Source organism: Oreochromis niloticus, linkage group LG15, assembly GCF_001858045.2.
Source record: "Oreochromis niloticus isolate F11D_XX linkage group LG15, O_niloticus_UMD_NMBU, whole genome shotgun sequence".
NCBI classification, from domain to species: domain Eukaryota; kingdom Metazoa; phylum Chordata; class Actinopteri; order Cichliformes; family Cichlidae; genus Oreochromis; species Oreochromis niloticus.
The window spans coordinates 23,455,777-23,478,716 of NC_031980.2; the positions used below are offsets into that span (position 1 = coordinate 23,455,777).

The 22,940-nt window shown below is 38.8% G+C and overlaps 1 protein-coding gene and 1 long non-coding RNA gene across 5 annotated transcripts in view; one reads left to right on the forward strand and one right to left on the reverse strand.

Annotated features, from left to right (window-relative positions):
- Positions 1–22,940, forward strand: part of col12a1b (collagen, type XII, alpha 1b) — a 148,755-nt gene that overhangs the window by 1,043 nt on the left and 124,772 nt on the right. For 3 of the 4 annotated variants that reach the window (XM_013272239.3, XM_013272237.3, XM_013272238.3), the window contains exons 3-12: positions 3,816–3,932; positions 6,053–6,196; positions 8,629–8,688; positions 9,981–10,244; positions 11,320–11,484; positions 12,691–12,864; positions 13,088–13,378; positions 14,544–15,146; positions 19,182–19,460; positions 19,790–20,065. The exons of the other annotated variant lie outside the window; for it this stretch is intronic. In XM_013272239.3, the coding sequence (XP_013127693.1) occupies positions 3,816–3,932; positions 6,053–6,196; positions 8,629–8,688; positions 9,981–10,244; positions 11,320–11,484; positions 12,691–12,864; positions 13,088–13,378; positions 14,544–15,146; positions 19,182–19,460; positions 19,790–20,065 (2,373 nt within the window). The remainder of the gene's footprint in view (positions 1–3,815; positions 3,933–6,052; positions 6,197–8,628; positions 8,689–9,980; positions 10,245–11,319; positions 11,485–12,690; positions 12,865–13,087; positions 13,379–14,543; positions 15,147–19,181; positions 19,461–19,789; positions 20,066–22,940) is intronic. 4 annotated transcript variants of the gene reach the window in all.
- Positions 13,275–21,489, reverse strand: LOC106098352 (uncharacterized). The gene is made up of 4 exons (XR_001224557.2): positions 20,146–21,489; positions 19,993–20,053; positions 18,691–18,751; positions 13,275–13,374 (listed from the first exon to the last, which is right to left on the reverse strand). It is a non-coding gene; the product is annotated as an uncharacterized LOC106098352 (long non-coding RNA).

The window sequence follows — 22,940 nt, forward strand, 5'->3', positions numbered from 1 at the left end:
TTCATCTCCTCTCACCTCTGTCTCTCCTCTGCCTGCTGTGTGTAGCTGCACTTTTAGTCTAAATGAATAAAAAAAATCACTGAAGCAAATGTGTGCCTGTGGATTGATTTGTTTGAACTTCTGATTTTAACTTCTGTTTGATGATTTTTTGTGATCCAGTGATTCACTTTTCCATCAGGAATTTCTGCTTGAAGAGAAAAACGACCTGAGCTTGAAATATATTGAGTTTGAGTTTCTAGACGGGAGGATTTTTTAATTCTTACTTTTGTTTTTAAAGCAGTTTAAACCGTGAAATTCAACTTAATGACAGCATGAATGCAGCTCAGATTTAATTGTGTAGTTAGATGTGGCTTCATGTTGGTGATTAACAAAAAAAAACAAACAAATCAGATATACGGTGAGAATATCATCACCTTTTTCCTGTAATTGAAAACCAAAACAGTCTTGTTCTTCAATGTTGAAAGACAGAAAAATGTGATTAAAATTAAATGCAGTCTAAGTTTTTAACGCCAGGAGGCACCATTGCTCGAAATCCCCGACTGCCTGTTACAACAGATTACATTCCTCCAGTTTCAAAGAAGTAAGAGAGAAAAAAGGAAAAAGCCCAGGCGACACATGGCCAAGTTTCCTCCCTACGTCTTTTCTCCTGATGGAACGGAAAGACAAAATATGAGTTTCACGTTATTTTCCAGAGGTTTCAGAGGTTAGGACAGGAGACAACTGGCTGCACTGAAGTCTGGATCATCTCAGAATTAAAGCAGAAGAAAGCACAGTTAAAAAAGAAAGAAGGAAAGTTTCTTTTTCTCTCCTTTCCAAGAGACTTTCTGACCTCCTGAGACTCCCTCTCTGTCTTTAATGTCTCAGTGGGGGCCCCTGGCTGCCTTTCCAGGGGTCACAGCACAGTAATGGGTCACATATATTCCACAATAGCTTGATGCTAGGGCCGGACTTAAAGGCTGAAACACCTTGAGCACGAAGAAGCCTCCAAACAGGAAGGGCTCGGCTCCAGTCACATTTCAGAGCAAGAACTGCAGAATAAAAGCAGTTTAGAGCCGAGCCCTGGATGTGTTTAAAATGTGGATGAATGTGCGTGTGGATGGTGACAGTGTGTGTCTGGATTAAAAGCTGAAGTTTGTCGGGTAGTTTTTGGCTCTCATACCCCGTTCGGAAACAGAAGCAGTGGCCCCCTCCCCCACACGGCCCTTGAATTGATTCACCAGGTTGGTGGTTCCTCCATTTTTAACGTCCTGTAACCTTCCCCGGTCAAGCCTTGACCCCCCAGTCTTGGCTTCACGACAATATTTTACAATGATATTCTTCACCCCTCCCCCACACTAACATGAAAACAACTGGTTGGTGGTCTAGAAATCCCGGCTAATCTATAAACTGTTGCTAGATCATCTGTATTTAGATTTATTTAATCCGTGCAGCTGCAAAGGTTGACGAGATGATTACAAACTCCGGAGCTCAGGTTACCCGCTGCGAACATGTGCTGATAAACTTCCTCCAGCATGAAAAGATTAAGAACTAGACAGAGTTTTTCCACCTGTTTGTTACATGCAGAGGTTTATCATGCATTTTTCTTTACAGTCAACCAATCCCACAAAAAAAGCCAAACTAACAGCGGACGTTTCCTTCTGGTAATAAGTCACCTTCTTTAATATTTCTATTTGCCATAGAACTCCACTGTAGACCTCGGAACACTGATGGACTCAGTTTTTGATTCTGGCAAATGTGGGCACCATATTTCTGTTAATCCGCCTCTAAATATAGTCCCAAATGTGTGCTCTCCTGTATGTTTGCCAAAATCTTCAGCTTTGAGCAGCTGTTTTTGGAAATTACTCAATCACTTTGAAAAATATAAACCACTTGGGAGCTTTGTGTGGGATTTATTGACAAGAAGGAAATAACTGAAAACCGTTATTCTCATTTGTCAGGAACAAAGTTACACTTCCTGTTATAGAAACAGATTTGTCTCTGCTTTTGTGCCTGAGCCAGACAGACAGTTGTGTTTATATTCAGCTATTTAAAGCCGTATCGTGACTGAATGCCTTTTTTGTAGCACCAAGTTAGAGTCAACATCTTTGTGTATTATCTTGATAGCAAGCTAGAGCGTCATAAATAAGCACCCCAACCTGAAGAATATCATTTTAAAATATTTCTTTAAAAACAGTCTGTGGTCCCTCGTGTACATGGAAACTTTTTGTCCATTGTCCTAAGTTGTTGTCAACAACTTTTCATGTACACATGCATGATCTGCTTGTTTTGTTGCTTGTGGAAAGAACTTGATAACATACGTTTAGAGACATGCTCTGTGAATAAATATAATTATTATCCTCCATGTCAGTTTGGTTTGCTGGTTAACATGACAAAGACCAGTGGTTCTTAAACTATGATCCGAATCCTAGAAGTATTCTTGGAGTCTTAACTGTATGGTAAATTTCCAACAAAGGTAGATTATGGATGCTTTTTTTTTTTAGACTTAAATAGTTTAAGAACCTCTGGTGTAGATTCTTTGGAAACATAAGAAAAAGATGTACACATGTCTGCACTGACATTGTGTATTCTTTTATGAGGTTTGCAATGGAGACAATGAGAGTGATGACTCCGGTCTTTATCCATTGTATAATCAGCACTTTCTTGGTCAATTCAACATCCTGTGTTGGATTGAGGTCATGGACAGACTGCTGGATGTCCGTCAGTCCATGTTGGAGTTAGCTGACAGGAGGAGATCGTGGCTGGTGATTTTCAAAATAAAAAAAAACCTTTCACCACGACATCACCAGCCACAAACATTTCAGGATTCAAAATGTTTAAAAGGCGTTGTTATCTATATCCATGAGAGGTACGGAAGCAAACACAGGCCAAAACAATTGAATGTTTTTTAAATATAATTATATTTTATCATTATTACTATTATTATCATTATTATTGTGGCTGTTCCCTGTAGGGATTGCTATGTAATTATGTAGTTAGGAAATACTGTGTGTTGACTTGTTAATGTTCAAATTTAAACACCAGGTAATAGCAGTGAAATCTTAATCAGAAAACAGTCATCATTCAAATTTTAATTCCTTAAAGGTTTTGTTCCTTAGGACCCCCATTTAAACTGAATCAATGCAATATTTTAAAAAATGAAGTTCATTTAATAAGATTGAATTAGCGATGTCAGGATATAAAAACAATAAAGCTATGTGGCTGAACAGAGGTGTCAGTAATACCATTTATGACTGATTATACTTCATGTCTTAGGTGTTTGATGTTGAATTTTCTATTTTAGATGCTGTTGTCTTAATTTTATAAATCTGGTTTTACCAATCAACAAAGATTTTAAAATGTTGTATAAAAGCTGGGAGGGTAAATCCCACACGAGGAGAATAAAGACTCAAGACTAAAAGACGTCAAACGCATTTTTTAAATACATGCCATCGCTTGTTGTTCTTAAAATTCATTTGACCTCTGTTTTTTGCTTCCGTATTCGTGATCACGCCTGAAATTCACCAGGTCTCATATATGAACCCTTTGTGTGTCCTTCCCAAGTGTTAGATACCGTTGTGTTGTGTTTGTTGTCTTGGTCTGTTGCCTGAGTTGTTGATTGTAGCCACACGAGCCAAACGGAGGTCATTTTTTTGTCTTCAAAATGGCTTTCCTCTCATTTGTAGTTTGGTGCGTCTCGTGTTGTTTGCGCCAACAGTGAACTTGTCTAACTTCACCTTGGAAGTGTTGACTGTTGGTCCTTTTATATAATGATCACTACAATACACTTGTCTCTTAAAGATAAAGCGCTAACTGCATTGATGTTTTTTTCTTCACAGTGGACCCTCCATCAGACTTAAGATTTAGGATTTTAAGTGAGAACTCAGTGGAAATGATGTGGAGGAGACCACGGTCGAGGATACAGGGTTACAGAATAGAAGTGACCTCAGACACAGGTTGGTGCTCATTAAACCTGCGGGTTCTGTCGTGCCATGCCCGTAACATTAAAAGTATCATAAAGATTTCACTCGACCTGACAGGACTCAGCACTTACCGCAATTATCTAAAGGTTTCTGCAGACACAAGTTTAGCTCCAGGAGCTTCTAATGATAAAAAAAGAAAAACGTTATGAATGGAGAAATCTTATCATCGGTTGCCAGCGTTGAACTTTGCCAGCACTGACATTGCAAACTGCAATCTGTGTTACTTTAGCTCAGGCATGCACATGTAAGACCTTTTATTTAATAGCTGAGATATTTATGCATAGATTTAAAAAGAAGAGCTATTATTTCAAATGATCCAAGACTTTATCCAAAATAACTCACCACTTTCAGAAAGACCATGTGCTGTTTCAACATGTTCACGAAGCACAGCCTTAGAGTATATATACTTGTACTATATTGTACTAACTTACTGATAGAACTAACATTAATTTGTATGCTGATAGTCACCAACTCATACTTCAGAATCATCATTCAGAACCCAGTAAAATGTCCTCAACTAAGACTTCTGTATTCTATTTAATTTCAAAAATTGTTAGTAAAAATTACGGGAGAACAAGTTTCTTCTTATGCATGGAAAAATAGCACTAACATATAGTCATACACTGACTAATAGAACTAACTTTAGCTTATATATATTTAAATGTTGCCAGGTGTAAGTGACTTATTGTTGCTAACTAAAATTAACATCAACTTATATACAATCAAACACAGACATACTTTTAATAGCTGACAGAGCTAACATCAGCTTACACAAAGTCAAATGTAGATAGTAAAAATATGTCATTTACACTTAACTAACATTCAAACATTCACAGGTGTATGCGATGTGCTGTTACTAACTAAAAGAATTAACGTCCACTTACATACAATCAAACGCAGATACTAATTAACAGAACTATTAAATCATTGACAGGTAAGGGACATACTGTTGCTAATTAACAAAACTAGCATCAGTTTAAATACAAACATGTAAGTAAAAGTAAGCGAAATAATTTTTTTATTAAACAGAGCTAATGTTGAGTTATTTATGGGCAATTGCTATTGAAAAGCCAACTTAAGAAAGTGTACTAAGTTAGTACCATATTACTTTCAAACAGATCTTTTCTGACAAGAAACAGGTACTGAGATTATTAGCTTTTCAACATGAAGGCTTTACAAGGACTAAATTGATGAGGCTATGATGTGAATGTGACATATCATTGCTATTGCTGAACGAGCTAACTAACAGAACTAATATTAGCTTTAATATGTATATTCATCAACAAAAAGTTGTAACAGCTACATACTATTAGCTAGCTGACCAAACTCCAAAACTGTAGCTTGCACTTCTATATTGACTAAGAATTAAGGGTAACAGTTACATACCTTGGCTGCCTGCCCATATAGCTAACTTTAACATTAGCCTTTCTATTCATGTCAATTAGTAAATAGATTAGCCAGTTAGCTTTTGGTTTTTTTTTGCTGAGATAGCAAAGGGATAGTCATTTTTGTTAAAAAGAAAAAAAAGGTCAACCTACAAAAAGGTCAACCTAGAAAAGTTTCAAACGATGTTAAAAATATACTAAATAAATAAGCTAGGATGGGTAAGTGATAAACACCAAGGTTGATATGTTTTGTCAAGAAATAGACCTAATATACAACAGTAAATATTTTTACATTTCTGTTTTTGGTTAAATAAAAAAGTAACTGATAATTAGTTTGTAAGCTTTACAGTTCGAGTTTCAGTAATTAGAGGAGAATTAGAGAAATTTTTGACATTAAATATAATCTGTTAATATTGTTCCTTTCTATTAACTGATGCTAAGATATTTTTTAACAAATAATTACCATTCATCTTATGGAACATTCAGGGGCATTAAAGGGTTAAAATAATGTGTGTTTTGGTTTATAGTAACACAGAAAGTTTTTTTTTATCAAATCGAATTATACTATTGTGTGTTTACATGGCTATTCCAGTCCCCGGGTCAGCAGTCGAAATCAGGTTTTTCTGAAGCCCTGTTTTGACTCTTGGAGAAATCAAGTCATGTAATAGTTTCCTAATGACTTCCCTCTGACTTTCTGCATTCTTGTAGAAGAACCAACAAAAGAATTTACTCTGCCTGCATCTGCCACTAAGACCTCCATTTCAGACCTGACTCCAGATGTGGATTATGTCGTAATGATAACTGCATATTCTGGATCAGAGCAGAGTCTGCCCATCTCCGGCCAGATCACACGTGAGTCACCGTGTCTCTGAATTTGTGTGCTTGTGGAAATCAATGCCGGATGTCCCGTAAAAAGCTTGTGAGGTTAATCTGCAGCTGGTCAGTTTCTGGCAGGAAGTCAGGATGGCCCACAAACTAACACCGAGTGTGGAAGATAACAGAGAGACACATAAGATTGCCAGGTGTTGCTCTTTTACCAGTATATGTTAATAACATTGCTCGGTTTCTACATTAGTTTCAGTATTTTGGTGTTTCAGTACAGCAGACTGTTCGTCATTCAAGGAAACAACCTCAAATTTATTTCTTTATTTAAATTGCTTTAATTTGACTTAAAAATAGGTTTGTATTTAATTCTTTATCCTGGAAACAGTAAATCACAAAGCAATCTCACCACAAGGTCCATTTAGCATGACATTTGGAGACAATTTTTAGCTTTGCCAAAGTTTAAAAACTGTAGACTAAAAGTCTGACTTGACAGATTTAAGCAAATCTGCAGCACAGGGAGCCACCCAGGACAGATTCCAGTTGTATACATTTTCCATTCTGCTGGTGAACACCATGTGATATGGTCAGAAGTTCTAGAAAAAAAACACCAAACAATCGTGCTTGTGAGCCTTTTTTCTCAACTGCTGCTTTTACTGGTTAGTAGTCTGACAGTTACTTAGGAGAGAGAGAAAACTGTCTTTGGCTTATTCATTGATACCATAAATTCAAAAGCAAAAACAAGACAATTGAAAACAGTCACGAGGAACAACACGAACAACACGACTTCAAAGGTGTTTTTTTTTAATGCAGAAGGGAGGGGTTTTACTATTTACAGAATTTTTTTAACAGTTTACCACTACCTAATTACAGAAAAAAGACACAAGGGCAGCTCAAATTGTATTGTACAAAAATAATGGCTACATTAAGTTGTGCAATGAGAATTTATAAGTAAACTTTTGACCCTTTTGCAATTCAAAAATAATTTGTTCCTAAGCACTTGGAAAACAGCAACCTGTAGCGTGTCTACCACAGATTTCCATCAACATTTTCCCTCTATATTACTTTACCATAATCAACAGTTCCAGCACCAAAAGATAAAATTTCATTATCCACTTTGGTCACTTGGCTGAAGACATTTTTGAATTATTACAGCCTGTTATTATTAAGGTAAAGGTCTCAGTGAGATTAAAAACCTATTTTGAAGCGTTACCTGGCCTAAAAGATAACAGATATAAGCATAAACACACAAATACAACTGTCAAATGCTACAGTCAGTGGACGCAACATCTACCAGTATTATTGTCTCAGTTCTGTAACACTGACTTAAATCCCCACATAGTAATCAGCTCAGATTTTTCCAGGAGATAGGGACAGCATAATTAAAGGTACTTTTTGCAATCACCCTTACAAACATGTTACTAAAATGTTCACCACTAGGGGGCAGATACCAAAGGATAACAGCAGCACACATTTCAACACATTGCTCCTGTTGGTGAAAGATTTATGCACATTTTGCAGAATGTAATTTTTGAAAAAGTACCTTCAAATAAAGTTAATGTATTAACATACTGCACCATCTTATTGCACTAAGAGGTATTAGATAATTTCTTTTTAGCCTGATTGTAGTTCAGACTCATTCAACACCGGATAAAGACACGTTTTATATTTTGGATCATTAAAAAAAGAAAGAAAGAAAGAAAGAAAGAAAGAAAGAAAGAAAGAATTTACAAAAAGTACCTTTTTACCTAATTCTGTTTCGAAACAAACAATTGTAAAATACAATGAGGATTAAAGTCATACTGGTTATGGTTTTTACTCATACATGAACAGCACTTAGAGGAAACCACTCCAAGGAGAGGTTTGTAGGTAAAAATCAACCAATAGAAAAGACTGAAGGCATTCAAAGATAACAACTTGTAAATAAAATGTAAAGCACTTTGGTGTTCAGAGGAAGGAAGGAAAGGTTTGGTATTGTCAAAACCAGGAATAGGCCTAATCCATGTTTATGATGTTTACATCATAAAGTATGAAATGGGACACTGACCCAGATTTCAAGCTTTCACTGACATCATGGCAGCAGTTTTTGGTGGGGACAACTGATGATCTGAGAAGCCCTCTGAGCTTGAGCTATGCTGGAAATCCTACACAAACTATGACATCAACCTGACAGTTTCTCCATTTGGGAGCTCATTTGGAAGTTTGTTGCATCGAGAAAAAGGAAAAATTGCTCAAGAAACCCTCTGATGAGAGGATAAATCCTACGTAGGGAAATTTAAAACACAAGACTTGGGCTGATTTCAGAGGTCTGCCTTCAGATGAAGAAAAACAGTGACAGAAAATGATTCATAACATGTCATCACTGTAAAGATATTGGGTTTCCTGAGGATAATTTCAGCACAATAGATGATATGAACCGTCTCAGACTTTTGTAATTACGCGATTGTTTCATTGTCTTTCAGTTGAATCTAGTGGAAGCACGAGAGGAACTTCCAGGAAACCAGACTCTTCAGATTCAGTCAGTGAGTACTTTTGTTCACTTATTACACGCCTTAGTTTGACCAGGGGTTTTACTTCCTACTCAGATAATGAGTCATAAATCCACTGCCGTACCTCCTCGACTTTTTGTTCGTGGGTTTTCTTCTGGGTGGCGTTCATCAGTGTGAGCTTAGCAGTGAAGGAAGGCTCTACAAACACCCCATTGTATAGCAATAATCAAAATTAGGCCCCCATAAATCTCTGAAGGATTTGGTCATCGATTTGGTTCCCTGCCGAGCAGTTATGCCAATACAGAGGAAGCTGCACATGCTCAGTGCGGCGGGGGTCGTAGGTGGGGTGGGAGGTTGCTGCTGTTGGAGCTGTGGGAGTGAGCTGAACCCAGCCCTGAAGTGCTGAGAGAAGTGGAAACCATTACAGATGCTGATTTACAAGAGCGCTGCTGCTGCCGCTGCTGCCCTGGCCCCCGTTCTGCACACGATGACGAGGTTGTGCAGATTTTTCCTTCTCTTCATGAGGGGAAAGTCACGAGGAAACTCCCAGAAAGCAGGGCAGAGGACAGACAATGAAGTCTGGTTGAACAAACAGTGTCTAAATTAACAAAAAATAATGCATCATGACTTTAAAACATGCTGAGTTGAGAAAAGTGAATGCGAGTAAATCCAACATCTTAACACCCCCAAGTAAAATTTTAGTGGTTAAGGTCTGTTTAAAAGTTTTGGATTAGGCAACTAAAAGTATGCCACGTTATACTGTAAGCTGAAGGTTCTACTGTTCTAATGTTAGAGAGAGGAACCCAAAAATCAGATGACACATCCACATTCAGGTCTACACAGTGGCAGGACTTGAACACCAGCACCGCTGAGCTGTTTGGCGTGATGATCCTTGACGTAGCCAACAACTTCTGAAGCCTCGTTGAGCCACTTGTTAGCAAATGCTTTTTCTGGCATATGTACAGGATTCAACTTCATGAGTGGGATATTTACTGACATCTTAGTTTAACCCCCAGGCCTTAATTTCAAGCATCAACCAAACAAATCCACTCAAATTGACTTTCAGACGACAGAGCCAAAAGTGGAACAATGCAAATCAGTTTTGGCTTTAGAACTCATTATTTAATTTAAAATAAGACTGAGTGGGTTTTTTTAGTCTCAACAAAGAACATTAACGTCATCGAGGAAGTACTGTCACTGAATAAGCCTAAAGTCCAAGGCTATTACTCACATACGGCAGCAGAAAAATGACATTTTTCGGATAAATCACCATCTTTAAAATGTGCAGCGCGTTCTTCCTTTTCACTCTTGAACTTTTTTTCCAGGATGCTCTGCCAGCATCATCGGCGATGTGGTGTTCTTGGTGGATGGCTCCTGGAGCGTGGGCAGGCCGAACTTCAAATACATACGCTCCTTCATCTCTGCGGCGGCCGGAGCCTTTCATATTGGCGAGGAAAAAACCCGGGTAGGCGTGGTCCAGTACAGTGATGACGCCAGGACTGAGTTCAACCTGAACGAACACCACACCAGACCGGCGCTTCTGCGGGCCATTGGCTCAATGCCGTACAAAGGAGGCAACACGAACACAGGTGACCTGTTGATGCTATTCAGTTCTTTGGGTTTTCTGTGGAGTTAAATTGACCTGGGACATTTTCAATCAGTACAGAAACACCCTTTTTAAGAGGGATGTTTATCTTTGGTAGCAAGCATAATTGTTTTTTAATACACGGCTATTAAAGAGTGATTTGTTTTTGTGAGGTGAGTGCTCATTTCACGTGTGCCTCGCTTGGCTCACTTGACAAATATGCAGGCAAATCTCTGGGATGTAAGGGAATTAAAAACACATCCATTAATGTACAGGGAAATAAAATTATAATCACATTACACACAGTTTAACTTGCTGAGAAAGTAATAAACGCAACCTTGTCAGGGACACTTGAGTCAAAACGGGATTGTTATTGCAAGTGAAGTCATTTAAATTTGGCGAGATCGCTCTGATCTGGGACCTCCACGCCCTTCCATGGGTGTACATGGAAAGAGAGCAGCAGCAGGACCCTCTGACAAAACAGAGCAGGCATTGATAATAAGAGAAATGACAATGATTAAGTCAGATACAGCATGAAATGAAAGAGCTGGATTAGAGTTGAGCTGCAAAGTATCTCACAGAGGTAGCGGTAACTGTATGCAGAGTGAAGTAGTGCCTGAATAGTGCATGCAAGATGAAATCAGAAATGCCAGGAGTGCCGCTGAATTTGAACCATATGCTGCTAAGACCATGCTCATTTTATATCCTCAAATTTTGAAACAGACCACATATGAAATGTTCAGAAGGCAGATCAAAAAAATTACAAGTAATATAAAATTTCATCAAGAAAAGAAAAAAAACAGCGTTTATATCAAACTTGAAGGAGAGCATGATCAATGAAGGTACCTCAGAGAGTTAAATGTCAAAAAGTTTGCTGGTGGATTTCTCATCATGATTTTGTGCTGTGTTTCATCCTTCTGTGATATCTGTGATTTTGCTGCTCGGTTTATTGCTGAGTTTGAGTTTTGGTCTACAAAAAGATTTCCTGAATCAAATAGTTGTTTTTCTCCTCATCATCCTACAATTTAAATCTAAGAACACCCAATGAAGTAAAACTTTTCTCCCTCTCATTGGTCCAGGTGATGCTCTGGACTACGTTCTGAGAAATGCTTTCAGTGAGGCGGCCGGCGCCAGAAACGGTCTTCCCAAAGTGCTGGTGATCATCACAGATGGCAAATCTGAGGATCCAGTGGCGAGTTATGCCAAGCAGCTCCGGAGCACGGGGGTGGAGATCTTTGTCCTCGGTACGCAGCCAGAGCAATTTTATTGCACTCCACATTACATTTTCCATTCGTATTTAATGCTTTTAGCAGGGGTTTGTAACAAAAGCAACCTGTGGTGACGTAGTAATGGAACAAGGTTAAATTCCTACATCGTTAACCTACAAGCAAGTGATAGCAGGTTTTATGTGTGTTTATGCTCCAGTTTCACTCAGACTTTCCACAAACTCAGATGAAGAAACACCACTGGGATGTTGCTATGGAGTTAAAGAGGCCTGGTGGTTCAGGAATAATAGCCCATCTTTTGCAGTCAGTGGAAACAGATCACTGATAGAAAACTGCTTAGCGAGACACGAATGGCTTTTAGTTTTTGTCAGAGGACTTCTGTAAACTTCCCGGTACGTTCCCTAAAGACAACTTATCTGGCTAGCCATCATGTTTCTGGAGGTTATCCCAGCTTTAAAAGGATTCTTAAAGGTGGAGTTTGGTGGAGTTGTCTTAAGGCTAAGCTTACAGTGACATGGCTTCTTTTGGCAAATATGACTTCTTAACTTTTGTGGGTCTACAGTCACGTGTTTTATAGAAACACTGAAAGGTGCAGGAAGTAATGGTAATTGCTCAGTGCCTCTTATCAAAAAGGTTGTTGGGTTTAAACCCCAGCCCCACCAAATAGGCACTTATGAAAGACCTTTAACCCATATCATAGCTAACCCTGTTTAAAAGCAATACAAATATTTATTAGTAAGTACCTCTCTCAATAAGAAAGTTCACAGGATACCAGCTTTCTTAGTCAAACTTAAATCTATGCATGGGTACAACTCTTCCAACAGTGTCAAAGTTTTACAGAGGAATATAGCATCATAAAGCCTTTTCATATTTACTGCCCATGTTGTCAGACTTTCCAACCAATGTGGAACAGAAAAGCTAGAGAGCATTTAATATGCAAACGTGGAAAATAAATGCTCACTTAACTTTGTTACAGATTGCTCATTTCATCCAGTATTTACAGACCTGGAGCAAATGCACCCGTTACCTCGTCAACAAATGCCAGTGAGTTTACAAGGATGGCTAAGAATTCACTGGTGTCGCCTCAGCTTAGCTCAAAATGAGGAATCATCTCTAAATTTGGCGGGCATTGAAAACCACAACAATTTCCACATGTTCATGAAGAACCATCCACTCTGCTTTTACCACAACTTTGAGTTTGTGGTTTGTCTTTTTTCCCCATAGGTATCCAACAGGCAGATGAAGAGGAGATGAGGCTAATGGCCTCTACCCCGTACAGCAGTCACATCCACAGTGTGGCCACCTTCGACATGATAAAGAACGTGCAAAAACAGCTCATTACTCGGATGTGCGCTGGTGTAGAAGATCAGCTCAATGTATTCGTCAGTGGAGATGAATGTGAGACATCTTTAAAACTACTACTTTTATGCCTAGTCTGAGTTGTAAAAAAAACATTCTCCTGAAGTTGCCATTTGTACCTTTGTTTTTACCCTTTAATATGGTTGAAACTGTAGCTTGATATAGATTGCAGTATACACTCTTATTTTTTGTCTCTTATCTTTTATTTAATTTTTCCAAATATATGACATTATAATTATGATTCCATCTCTGATTTTTGCAGTTGTTGAGCCAGCCTCCAATCTCCAGGTCCTGGAAGTAATCTCAAAGTCCATGCGGTTGACGTGGGACCCCTCTATCGGAGATGTTTCCGGATACAAGATTCAGTTGATCCCCATGATGACTGGCAGCATGCGTCAGGAACTGTATGTGGGCGCAGGCCAGACCTCGGTGGTGGTCCGAGGTCTCTCGGCAGATACAGAGTACCAAATCGTTCTGTTTGCCTTGAAGGGACTGACACCCAGTGAGCCCATCACGGCCATGCAGAAGACTCTGCCAGTTAGAGTCTCACTGGGTGAGTACCAAACAATGAAAGTAAAAGTTTATAGAGAGACTTCTCTTTGACTACCAGCATAGATTAATGAATAAAATGTCTGTAAGTGTATCAGTGGTTTAATTGTCATGCTCTGGCAAACTGTACTGACTCAACACTCTGCTGTAAATAATGCAAAGAAACCTGGAAACATTGTATCAGCTCACATGTCAGACTAAAAAAATTGCAGGTGACAATCAAAAAGTTCTGGGAACAGGTCCGTAAAAAAGCTTACCAAATTTAAACCAGCGATGTCTGAGTCATCACCTCTAGCTCTAGTCCTGAACACTAATTTTATATCTTAAAAACAAAAAAAATGTGATTCTTGGAATAAATGTTCATAGATTTCAATGCTTGTTAGTTAGAATACTTCCTTATTTTCTCCAATGATTGCCAAGACTTTGGATAGCAATTAAAAAAACAAAACAAATTCTGATAGCAGAGGGATAGAATTAGAGCTAGTATTATGCCTGATTAGACCTCAGGGGGCCTCAGAGTGGCTGATCTCAGTTTAATGGTCATCTGTTCTGGCATGTCCAATCACTCAAATGGCTCCCTGGATGTTCAGTTCTTCAAAAATTTGGAGTTTTCAGTCATGCTAGCAGCAAGTTGGGTAAGGAGCAAGACCAAGAGCATGGTCTTTCATGAGTTATGCACAGTAAATTTGTCCCCAGGGTGAGTGCATTAGCATAGAGTTGTACTGCAATGACCTGATTCTTCTGAGGTCGAACATTAAGACAAAGTGATCTGAGCTGTGGTATATACCACCTGGACTGAAGGATCACTGTTTTGACACAACTGAGGAGAATGAGCGTACATCGCATTTGGAGGTTGACACGCTGATTAAATAATACACTGTGGACTTGCAGCCACACTGGAAACTGTGCACTGCTGCCAATTTGACTAGAAAAACCAGCCAAATTCTAATCAATTATAGTTTTCACTTGTCTATGAGCGCCCTTGTAACATGTTGTTCAAATGTTGTATTATCTTTAGAGGACTAGCACATGCTATTAAATCTTTCTCAACACCACCATTCTTTAGCTCATTATCAACTTTCTACGAGAATAAACACCTTTAGATATCATATTCACTGAACAGTAAAGAATTTAACAGTCAACTTTGTACTTTTTTTCTTTCTATCCAGAGTGTTCCCTTGGTGTGGATGTGCAGGCTGATGTTGTCCTTCTGGTTGACGGATCCTATAGCATTGGTCTGGCAAATTTTGCCAAAGTAAAAGCCTTCCTAGAGGTGTTGGTCAATACTTTTGACATTGGGCCTGACAAAGTTCAGATCAGCTTGGTCCAGTACAGCAGGGATCCTCACCCTGAGTTCTACCTGAACACTCACCACGATCTAAATGCCGTGGTCAAGGCTGTGCGAAATTTCCCATACCGTGGCGGCTCCACCAACACTGGCAGGGCCATGGCTTATGTCAAGGAGAAGATATTCCAGGCTGCCAGAGGAGCGCGTGCCAATGTTCCTCGTGTCACCATCCTCATCACTGATGGAAAGTCATCCGATGCCTTCCAAGAGCCGGCCACCAAGCTGAGAAATGCTGATGTGGAGATCTTTGCTGTGGGTGTTAAGGATGCTGTGCGAAGTGAGCTTGAGGCCATTGCTAATTCACCTGCAGAGACCCATGTGTACACTGTAGAAGACTTTGATGCCTTCCAGAGGATTTCCAAAGAACTCATTCAGTCCATCTGCCTTCGGATTGAACAGGAACTCCGCAACATCCTCCAGAGACGTAAGTAATGTGGTTATAATCCTCTATGCAGATGACATTGTGCTATGCTGGGCTTTGTTTGACCAGTGTGCTTGTCTTTTGTGTTTAGGGTTATAGAGTTGCATAAGATTTAATTTTTTCTTTTGATGGATACATATATTATGTTTCTGCTTTTTGATTTTTTTTATGCAGTCTTTATTTGGACTGTATTATTTATGTAAGAAAAGAAAGCAATGCTCATTTTAATCTAATTCAGGTTGCTTTATGTAGTTGCGTACATCCTAGCTTTAACTGTAAAGCTGGATGTTAATCAGTTTTACACACTGAATCCCTATCAAACATGATCATGGTTGAAACAACAAACAACAACAAAATATCACAGAAGTCTATGTAATTTAATTAATTTGGCAACTGATTACTTTTAAACTAATGTGAACATTTGTCCTCTTTTATCTACATTATAAACTTGCAGATTAGAATAAATTCAGAAAGTTAATTGGAATGGGAAACAGTCAGAAATTGGAGGTTTGACATTCTTACTCTTCTTTTGATTGCGGATATCTGCTTTATGTCATTTTTTATAATCTATAATAATTGATTGTATAAAACAGTGACTGAACACAGTCTGAAAAGGACATCTAGGCAATGTCCAAGACGTATATCGTGAAGTCAGGGAACTTACTTTTGTTTCTTTTTTCAATTACAGCCAGAAATCAAGAGCATATTAAGGCTATTCAGTGTCATAATTATAGGATTTCTTTTAATGCCAAGCTGTAGTATACACTATGAATTGTATACCAATACTCCAGCATCAACATTATAATTCTGTAAAAACTAAGTTTGAAGGTTTGAACCATTCACTGTTGATCTTGAAATCACCAGTCTGCAACAAATGTACTGCTTTATGATTGATTTCAGCACATTTTTACCTCTTTGGCTTTTAATTCTGAGGCTTCCCAGTTACACTGGAGGATTCAGTTCACAGGATTCATGAGCTGAACACCTTCATTCAGATCAGATCAGCCCCTGTTACATTTGAGTACAGTGCAAAAGCTAAATAGCTCAGTGCTAAATATACAAAAATATATTTTTTTAAAACCTTGAAAACTTTTTTCACACAATTTTTATGCTGTTTTAGATGAATTCTGAATTCTGATTTCCTTTGCAGACAATGATATTCTTTATGTTGATGGATAGAAACAGATCTTTATCCTTCCGTTTCACATTTGCTAAATTACATTCAAAGGACATTATGAATAAACTTTGCTTAATTGTTGGCACAAGGTAGCTCAACAGAACCAACCATGGAGTATGAAACAGCCCACAGTTTATTAGTTTTATATATATATATATATATTATAAAATTTGCTTTCAAGCATTTCCATTTGTTCAGCAAGTATAGTTTTCAGTGTTCACACAATAATGAAAAAGAAGTACAACATCAAAAACTATAAACAAGTCCAGCATCCTGTTGGTCTCTATTTTGGGGTTAATTTTGGAGATTTATCTTGCTTTCTTTCTTTATTTGTTTTAAACAAGTTCAACACATGTTGTTAGTTTTTCAAGATTTTCCACACCAAACAACAGTTTCCTCCTCCTAACCACCAAACAGCTGAAGCTGCTTTCATTTATTTGCATACAGTGCTAAGAACAATGCCAATTCTTTTGATGAATCCATGGGTTTAGTACAATAATTAGAAATGTTTTTATTTTTTAAACTTTAGTTCTAAACCTACCAGTTAACTAATGTTATTGTTACACGTGCAGTCAAGAAATCAACATTTTAACAATTAACCACAGCAGCAGTCGATTGCAACTCTACCACCCTGTGAGGTCGATGAGAGTACACAACTGTACCATCAGCCATCCACATGGACATGATTACTTTCATGTCCCTTTTCTGAGCATGTCTTTATTAGCTAAAACCTTTTTTTTGCCTCAATGTGTAAAACATATGTCCACCTTTTGATCTTTCAAGGACAGGGAGAGTTTCTGCATGTGCAAATAGGGTCAAATAGTCCTTTGCAGAGATGTATTTGCATTTGTTTAAACTGAGCCAGAGCAGCAGATGACTCAGTGTGTTACCACACAAAGTCTATGCAGGCTGTCAGGTGTGTTGTCTGTCACATAAACAAAACTTTGAAGTGCAGTTCTTTGCACTGAAGTCATCACCCACCCCGAAACGTCTGGTAGTCGGGTTTAAACACCAAACATGTTAAATCACAAATGCTGTTTCATCCTCTTAGAAAAGGGCAATAATGATCGCTCAGCGTTTGCCAAAACGAGCTTCCACGTCTGGCGGTTTTAAATGTGACTCACACCAGCTTTGATTGCTGATTATATAATCCTTATATAATAATGACTTTATGTCAACAAAGAGAATGTGCAGGAGCCCAACTTAAAGAGCTCTGGTGGCGGGCTTCGGCCCTCCTGATGCTGAATGATGGCACTGTCAGATATTATCGGCCTTGTAGGTCAGCCATTTTTCTTCTACTTTTGTCTATTTCAGATGATGGTTTATGTGCGTGAACAACCATTTTAAACCGTGATAAAGCTCAGAGATCTGTGTTTGTGCCATCTGTCTCTAATGCTCTATGGATAACAGCCTTAGACAGGAAAAAAAGAGAGCTTCCAGAAAATACGAATTGTAGAACTGCTTTAGTTTTTCCACTAGAAAGACTGAGCTGATTGATGATGCAAGTCTGAGCCTGTTCGCCAGCTGCTTGAAGTAATGTGTTCATTGTGTCTGAAAAATCAATACCAGGGAGATAAGTTGCAAACTTCCATGAATAAATTAGTCAGGGTTGCTTGTGGTGGGTCTAATCTCAAATGACCTAGTGGGAAAACAAAATCTCGAGCAGCTCACCAAGTGTGGACTTTGAAATCTGCAACAACAGGACTCCTAAGGGACCCTTTTCACGACAGGGGACACTCATAGGTAATCACATCTGGGGCTGATTTAACAGATGCAGCATGTGACTATGAATCACCTTTAACTAACAGCCAGATTTGGAGAAAGATGCTGTTTTCCCCACTATATCAAAGATGTCAGACACATATTTTGGGCTACATACAGCCCAGTTTAATGTCAGAGCCAGACCAGGAATGTATTTCTTCTGATGACCGATCCATTTTGAAAACAGATGTCAAACCACCTGTAAATATCTCAGTTGTTCCACATTTAGTCAGTCAGTTTAGTTTGTGGAATTAAACACAAAATTGTATTTTAACTTCTGATAAAACACAAATCATGATAAAAAAAAAAGTTATCAAGATTTAAAAATGCTATAAAGAATTTCCACAGAGATGGATACCATACAAACAGTTTTGTATGATGATTTGAATACTTTACATTTTCATTCTAATAACCTAAGATAACATCTTTACCCTGACTTTGATGTAACATTTTACTATTTCTATTAAAATGAATTGTTGTTCTGTAACATGATCATCATTTCAGAACTGCTCAGCAATCCTGCAAACTTACCAAAATGTAATCTAATGCAATGCTGGCATTACTTAATATGGTTATTTTGAAAAGACTTTATATAAAATATTGGCTTACCTTCCAGGTCTGAAAACCTTAAACTTGCATTCTTCTCAATTACCAGCAGGGAGCAGCTCCTCTGGTTAAAGAAAGAAGTCAGATTATATAGAAGTCTAGTTCACAGTCTCAGTCACTAGTCTATTTAATAGAATGAAACATTAATGGGACCGACATGAAAAGAAAATCCACCTCCCAGTGCGAGGATAGCCTCAGAATTGGGGTGATGTTACCAGCCTTAACCTCAAATGTTAAGGTTGAGGTTAAGGCTAGTAACGCGTGATTACAGTTTATTGATGATTTTACCATTCACATCTGAGTTTATACGCACAATAATTTTCTTTCAGAGAATAATCATCTTTTATCTCAGAGCAATGTGCTGTATTGTTTTATTTTAATTATTTAACCATCTTCTTCTTCTCCTTAATTCGTAATGAAGACACTCTTTATGCCAAAAAAGGAACTAGCTGGTGAACCCTGTTAAGTTAAAAAAAATCTTCTTCCTCCTCCAGAACTGATCTCGCCGAAGGACCTGACCTTCTCAGAGATTGGCTCCAGAAGCTTTAGGACCTCATGGAAGACGGACGCCATCAATGTCGAGTCCTACCTGGTTCAGTTCAGGCCGGCGGATGACCCCGACGGGCATTTTGTGTCCATGTCTGTGCCCGGGGACTCCCTCACTGCCTTCCTGCCCTACCTCAACCCTTACACTCGCTACGAAGTCAACATCTACGCCCACTACGAGAAAGGGGAAAGCTTGCCTGTGACTGGCTATCAGACCACGTTAGAAGGTATTTAAACTGGCATAAAAAATTTATTTATGCTTTTCTTTTTCCACACTGCTAAGATATTTTGTTAATCAACATAAAAGTGTAGTACAGATATAAACAAGTTAAATGTAACTTTTGAAAACCTGTTTTTAATACCAAGACCAAACTTGTGATAGAAAAAGTTAAGTGATTAAGTGTAATATTGAACTGGAAGGTGTATTGATTGCTTCGCAACGTTGCTTGCTGCAGGTTACTGCAGAACAATAGGCTCAGGTTTTTAGACAGTGGCAGCATGAATGAGTAAAGATATGCAGTTAAAGCTGAGGGTGTCTGATTCACTTGTGCCGCAGAACAAGGCCCAGTTAGCAACCTCAGAGTATCTGAAGAGACCACAGACAGCTTCAGAGTGTCATGGGTAGCAGCTCCTGGACCGGTCATTCGCTACCGACTCAACTATGAACCGGTTGACGATGAGAGCCCGAGGATGGAGACGACCACCACTGGCACGGAGATAACCACCGTGCTCCACGAGCTTCGGCCTCAAACCACCTACCGCGTCACCGTCACTCCCGAATACCCGTCCGGTCCCGGAGCGCCGCTGCAGACTGTGGGCACTACCAAAGAAGGCAAGTCTGGTTATCGACATATGCAACAAAAACATAAAGAAGCATAAACTATAGTTAATAAAAAGTTAATGGACAATAACCTTTTTTATATCAGTTGTACACTTTTAGACTCTGCCGCATCAAAGGAAGAGTAGATTGTAGGGGGTTTAAAAGTTGGGCACCAAAGAAAAAAGATCATTAGCCCCATTTAATATCGGGTCTATGTACCCACAGACTGCAGAGGTAAATTAGCTAGCAGCTAAATCTGGTATATGGCATCTTTTTCACTATGGGATGAACGTCATTGTGTGTGCTTCCTGATAAAAACCAAATGAAAACAAATATGAACACAAGAGGAACCAGCAATTACTAAAAACTCTGTGGTAGCATTACACTTCCTGTCTGCCTTAGCCAAAGCATCTTGGGAACTGTAGTACCAAAGCTAAAGCTGAACAGTAAACGGTTCGGTTAGCTCAGCCTGATGCTGTGCCATAGATCTCCATGTAACAGTGTGAAAACTGAAAAAAACAAACAAACAAACAAAAAAACGGATAAAGGCTTCAAAGGGTTAACAGTTAATGGGCAACAGATGTTCTTATAAATAAGAGCTACATGAGTGAAGCTTCAGTTGAAGGAGATTTTTGTTGTTTTCGGGACAAACTGAGCCCAGAAGTCCAAGTAGTTGGCTCAGTGGCTCGTTGAGTCACCGGTTCTGATCCCTGGCAGGTGCCTGCAGACATCGTGTGATCATTTACTTGGTGCTAGGGGACTTTAAAAACTATGAAAATCTAATTGCACCTTTAAATCACAAAGGATTTGGGGATGATTAAAACTTAATGGGTCCAAGCTGTCGTTCCGGCTTAAAGAATGGGAATAAATCAGACTTTATTCTGATAGCATTAAGTGTCTTTTTAAAGTCATTGTGGTGCCTTGGAGTGTGGGGAGTGCGCACAGTTTTTGACCCCTGCGAGCCCTGCGAAGTTAGCGCAGCCTGCCTCCTGTTGAACTCCTCGTCAGATCTGTCCAGCCTTACAGGGAAAGGAATGAAAAACAGACATAAGCTCAGAGATAGAAATGGACCATGGTGTACTCAGAGGCGATAAACAACAAAGACAGGAAGCAAACCGAAGATGTTTTTCTCAAGTTTTGTAGATTCGAGCACAGGCGGATTTACTGCTTTTAGAGAGGAATGACGAATCTTCCAAAGACGCTTAAGATTATAATCTTTTATCCAAAACTGAAGACGGAGGCTGGAAATAAACAAATCATACTCCTTGGTGCCATGGAAACAGCTTTTCTTAGCGTTTACCTTTCACCTCCATCTCCTTTCAGCTCCTTCACATAGTGCAGCTGCGAGTCGACTCTATTTTTTGTTAGTTTTTTTGGAATTTGACAGTTTATAAAATGGGACAGGATTAATCCCAGCCTGCACCTCTTTGACATGAAACGCCCAGCTGGCCCTCAGATGGATTTATTCTCCCCCTCATTTGGCTTATAATATTGTTCCTATTAGAACATGACTTTACCTCAAAACTATAAATTGATGCAGAGCCTTGAGGTTTTGCATGCATTCTTCCTTTTTTGCTAGCAGTTTTCCCACCTCCCATAACACACAGTTACATAGGAGTCAGTTAACTCTTTGTCCCAGTTTTCCTGACTGATATCAGGGGGAAAGTTTTTGCTTAAAATACATCTACAGTAAGAAAAATGCACGCGCAGGAAGCTCTGCCCATGACTCACGGTTTATTTTAACAGTTATTTTTCAAAGAGGAAATTTTGAAACATACTTCACTTTTAGAGTCTCGTTGACTAATTGACATGCTGGTAGCTGCCCAGTAAAAACAATTTTCTTCTGCGCTGCTCCAGTGGAGCAACTGGGAGTTCGGTGTCTTAGTCAAGCAGTCCTCCAGCTCAGAGAGTGTTTCCCATCCAGTTTTTTTCTCCTCCAGTCACATGACGCATGATTAATGGGCCACAACACATTAATGATTAATGCGTCACATGACGCATGATTAATGGGCCACAACACATGCACCTTTTTGTCTGTTTGTTTGTCTCTTTCATCTGTTTCCATGAGAAAAGCTGTTTTTCTTTGTTTTTCAGACAAAAAAACCCCTCAAACACAGAGTGTAGACACTATTTTTTTAATTAAACCACACAGGTAGCAACGAGACGTCAGACTGTAAAGAAGTCTATGGGAAAATGTTCTCTGTTGATTTATGACCTCAGTAAATACTTTCCTTGTGAGTGTATAGTCTCAATTACTAGCTTCAAGTCTCATTTAATAAAACACGATGTTCGTTTAGTAAATTATGGTCTCCATTAGAGTCAAAAAGGACAATAAAGCTGTGTGTGCTTTAGGGTAGGTCTGTGTCGTGATTGACAGGTCTCTACCCCCAGACCTATCCCTCGTTTGTTACACATAGTTTAAAAACACCAAGACAGTGGCAGCAAAAATCCTCAGAGAGATTTCACCAACCAATGGGGGACATCATGGTGCATGGAGGTAGAGTAACCATTAGAGATGAAAAATTGAGCATGATCTGTGTAATTAAAGCAATTGCCAGTGTGAGTGACGGATACCATGCGATAGGGTAAACACATTGATGGGTTAGCTGTGTAACTGGAGCCTGAATCGCTGAGGTATATAATGGCAGCATAAACTATCACATGTCAGACACAAAGAGCAGTCTGTGGTGTATCATCAGCATTGTTTTGCTTCTGCTGGTGGTTAGGCTTATGCAGGCAGCCATCAAGGTAAAAAAAAAATCAACTAAAACAGAGAATTAGCATCAAGTCTACTGAGCATTTTAGCCTGACTTATCATTTTACACAAACTTGGATCATAAATATCTGAAGCATTTATTATTTTAAGTTCCTTTGGCTGAAAAGCAAA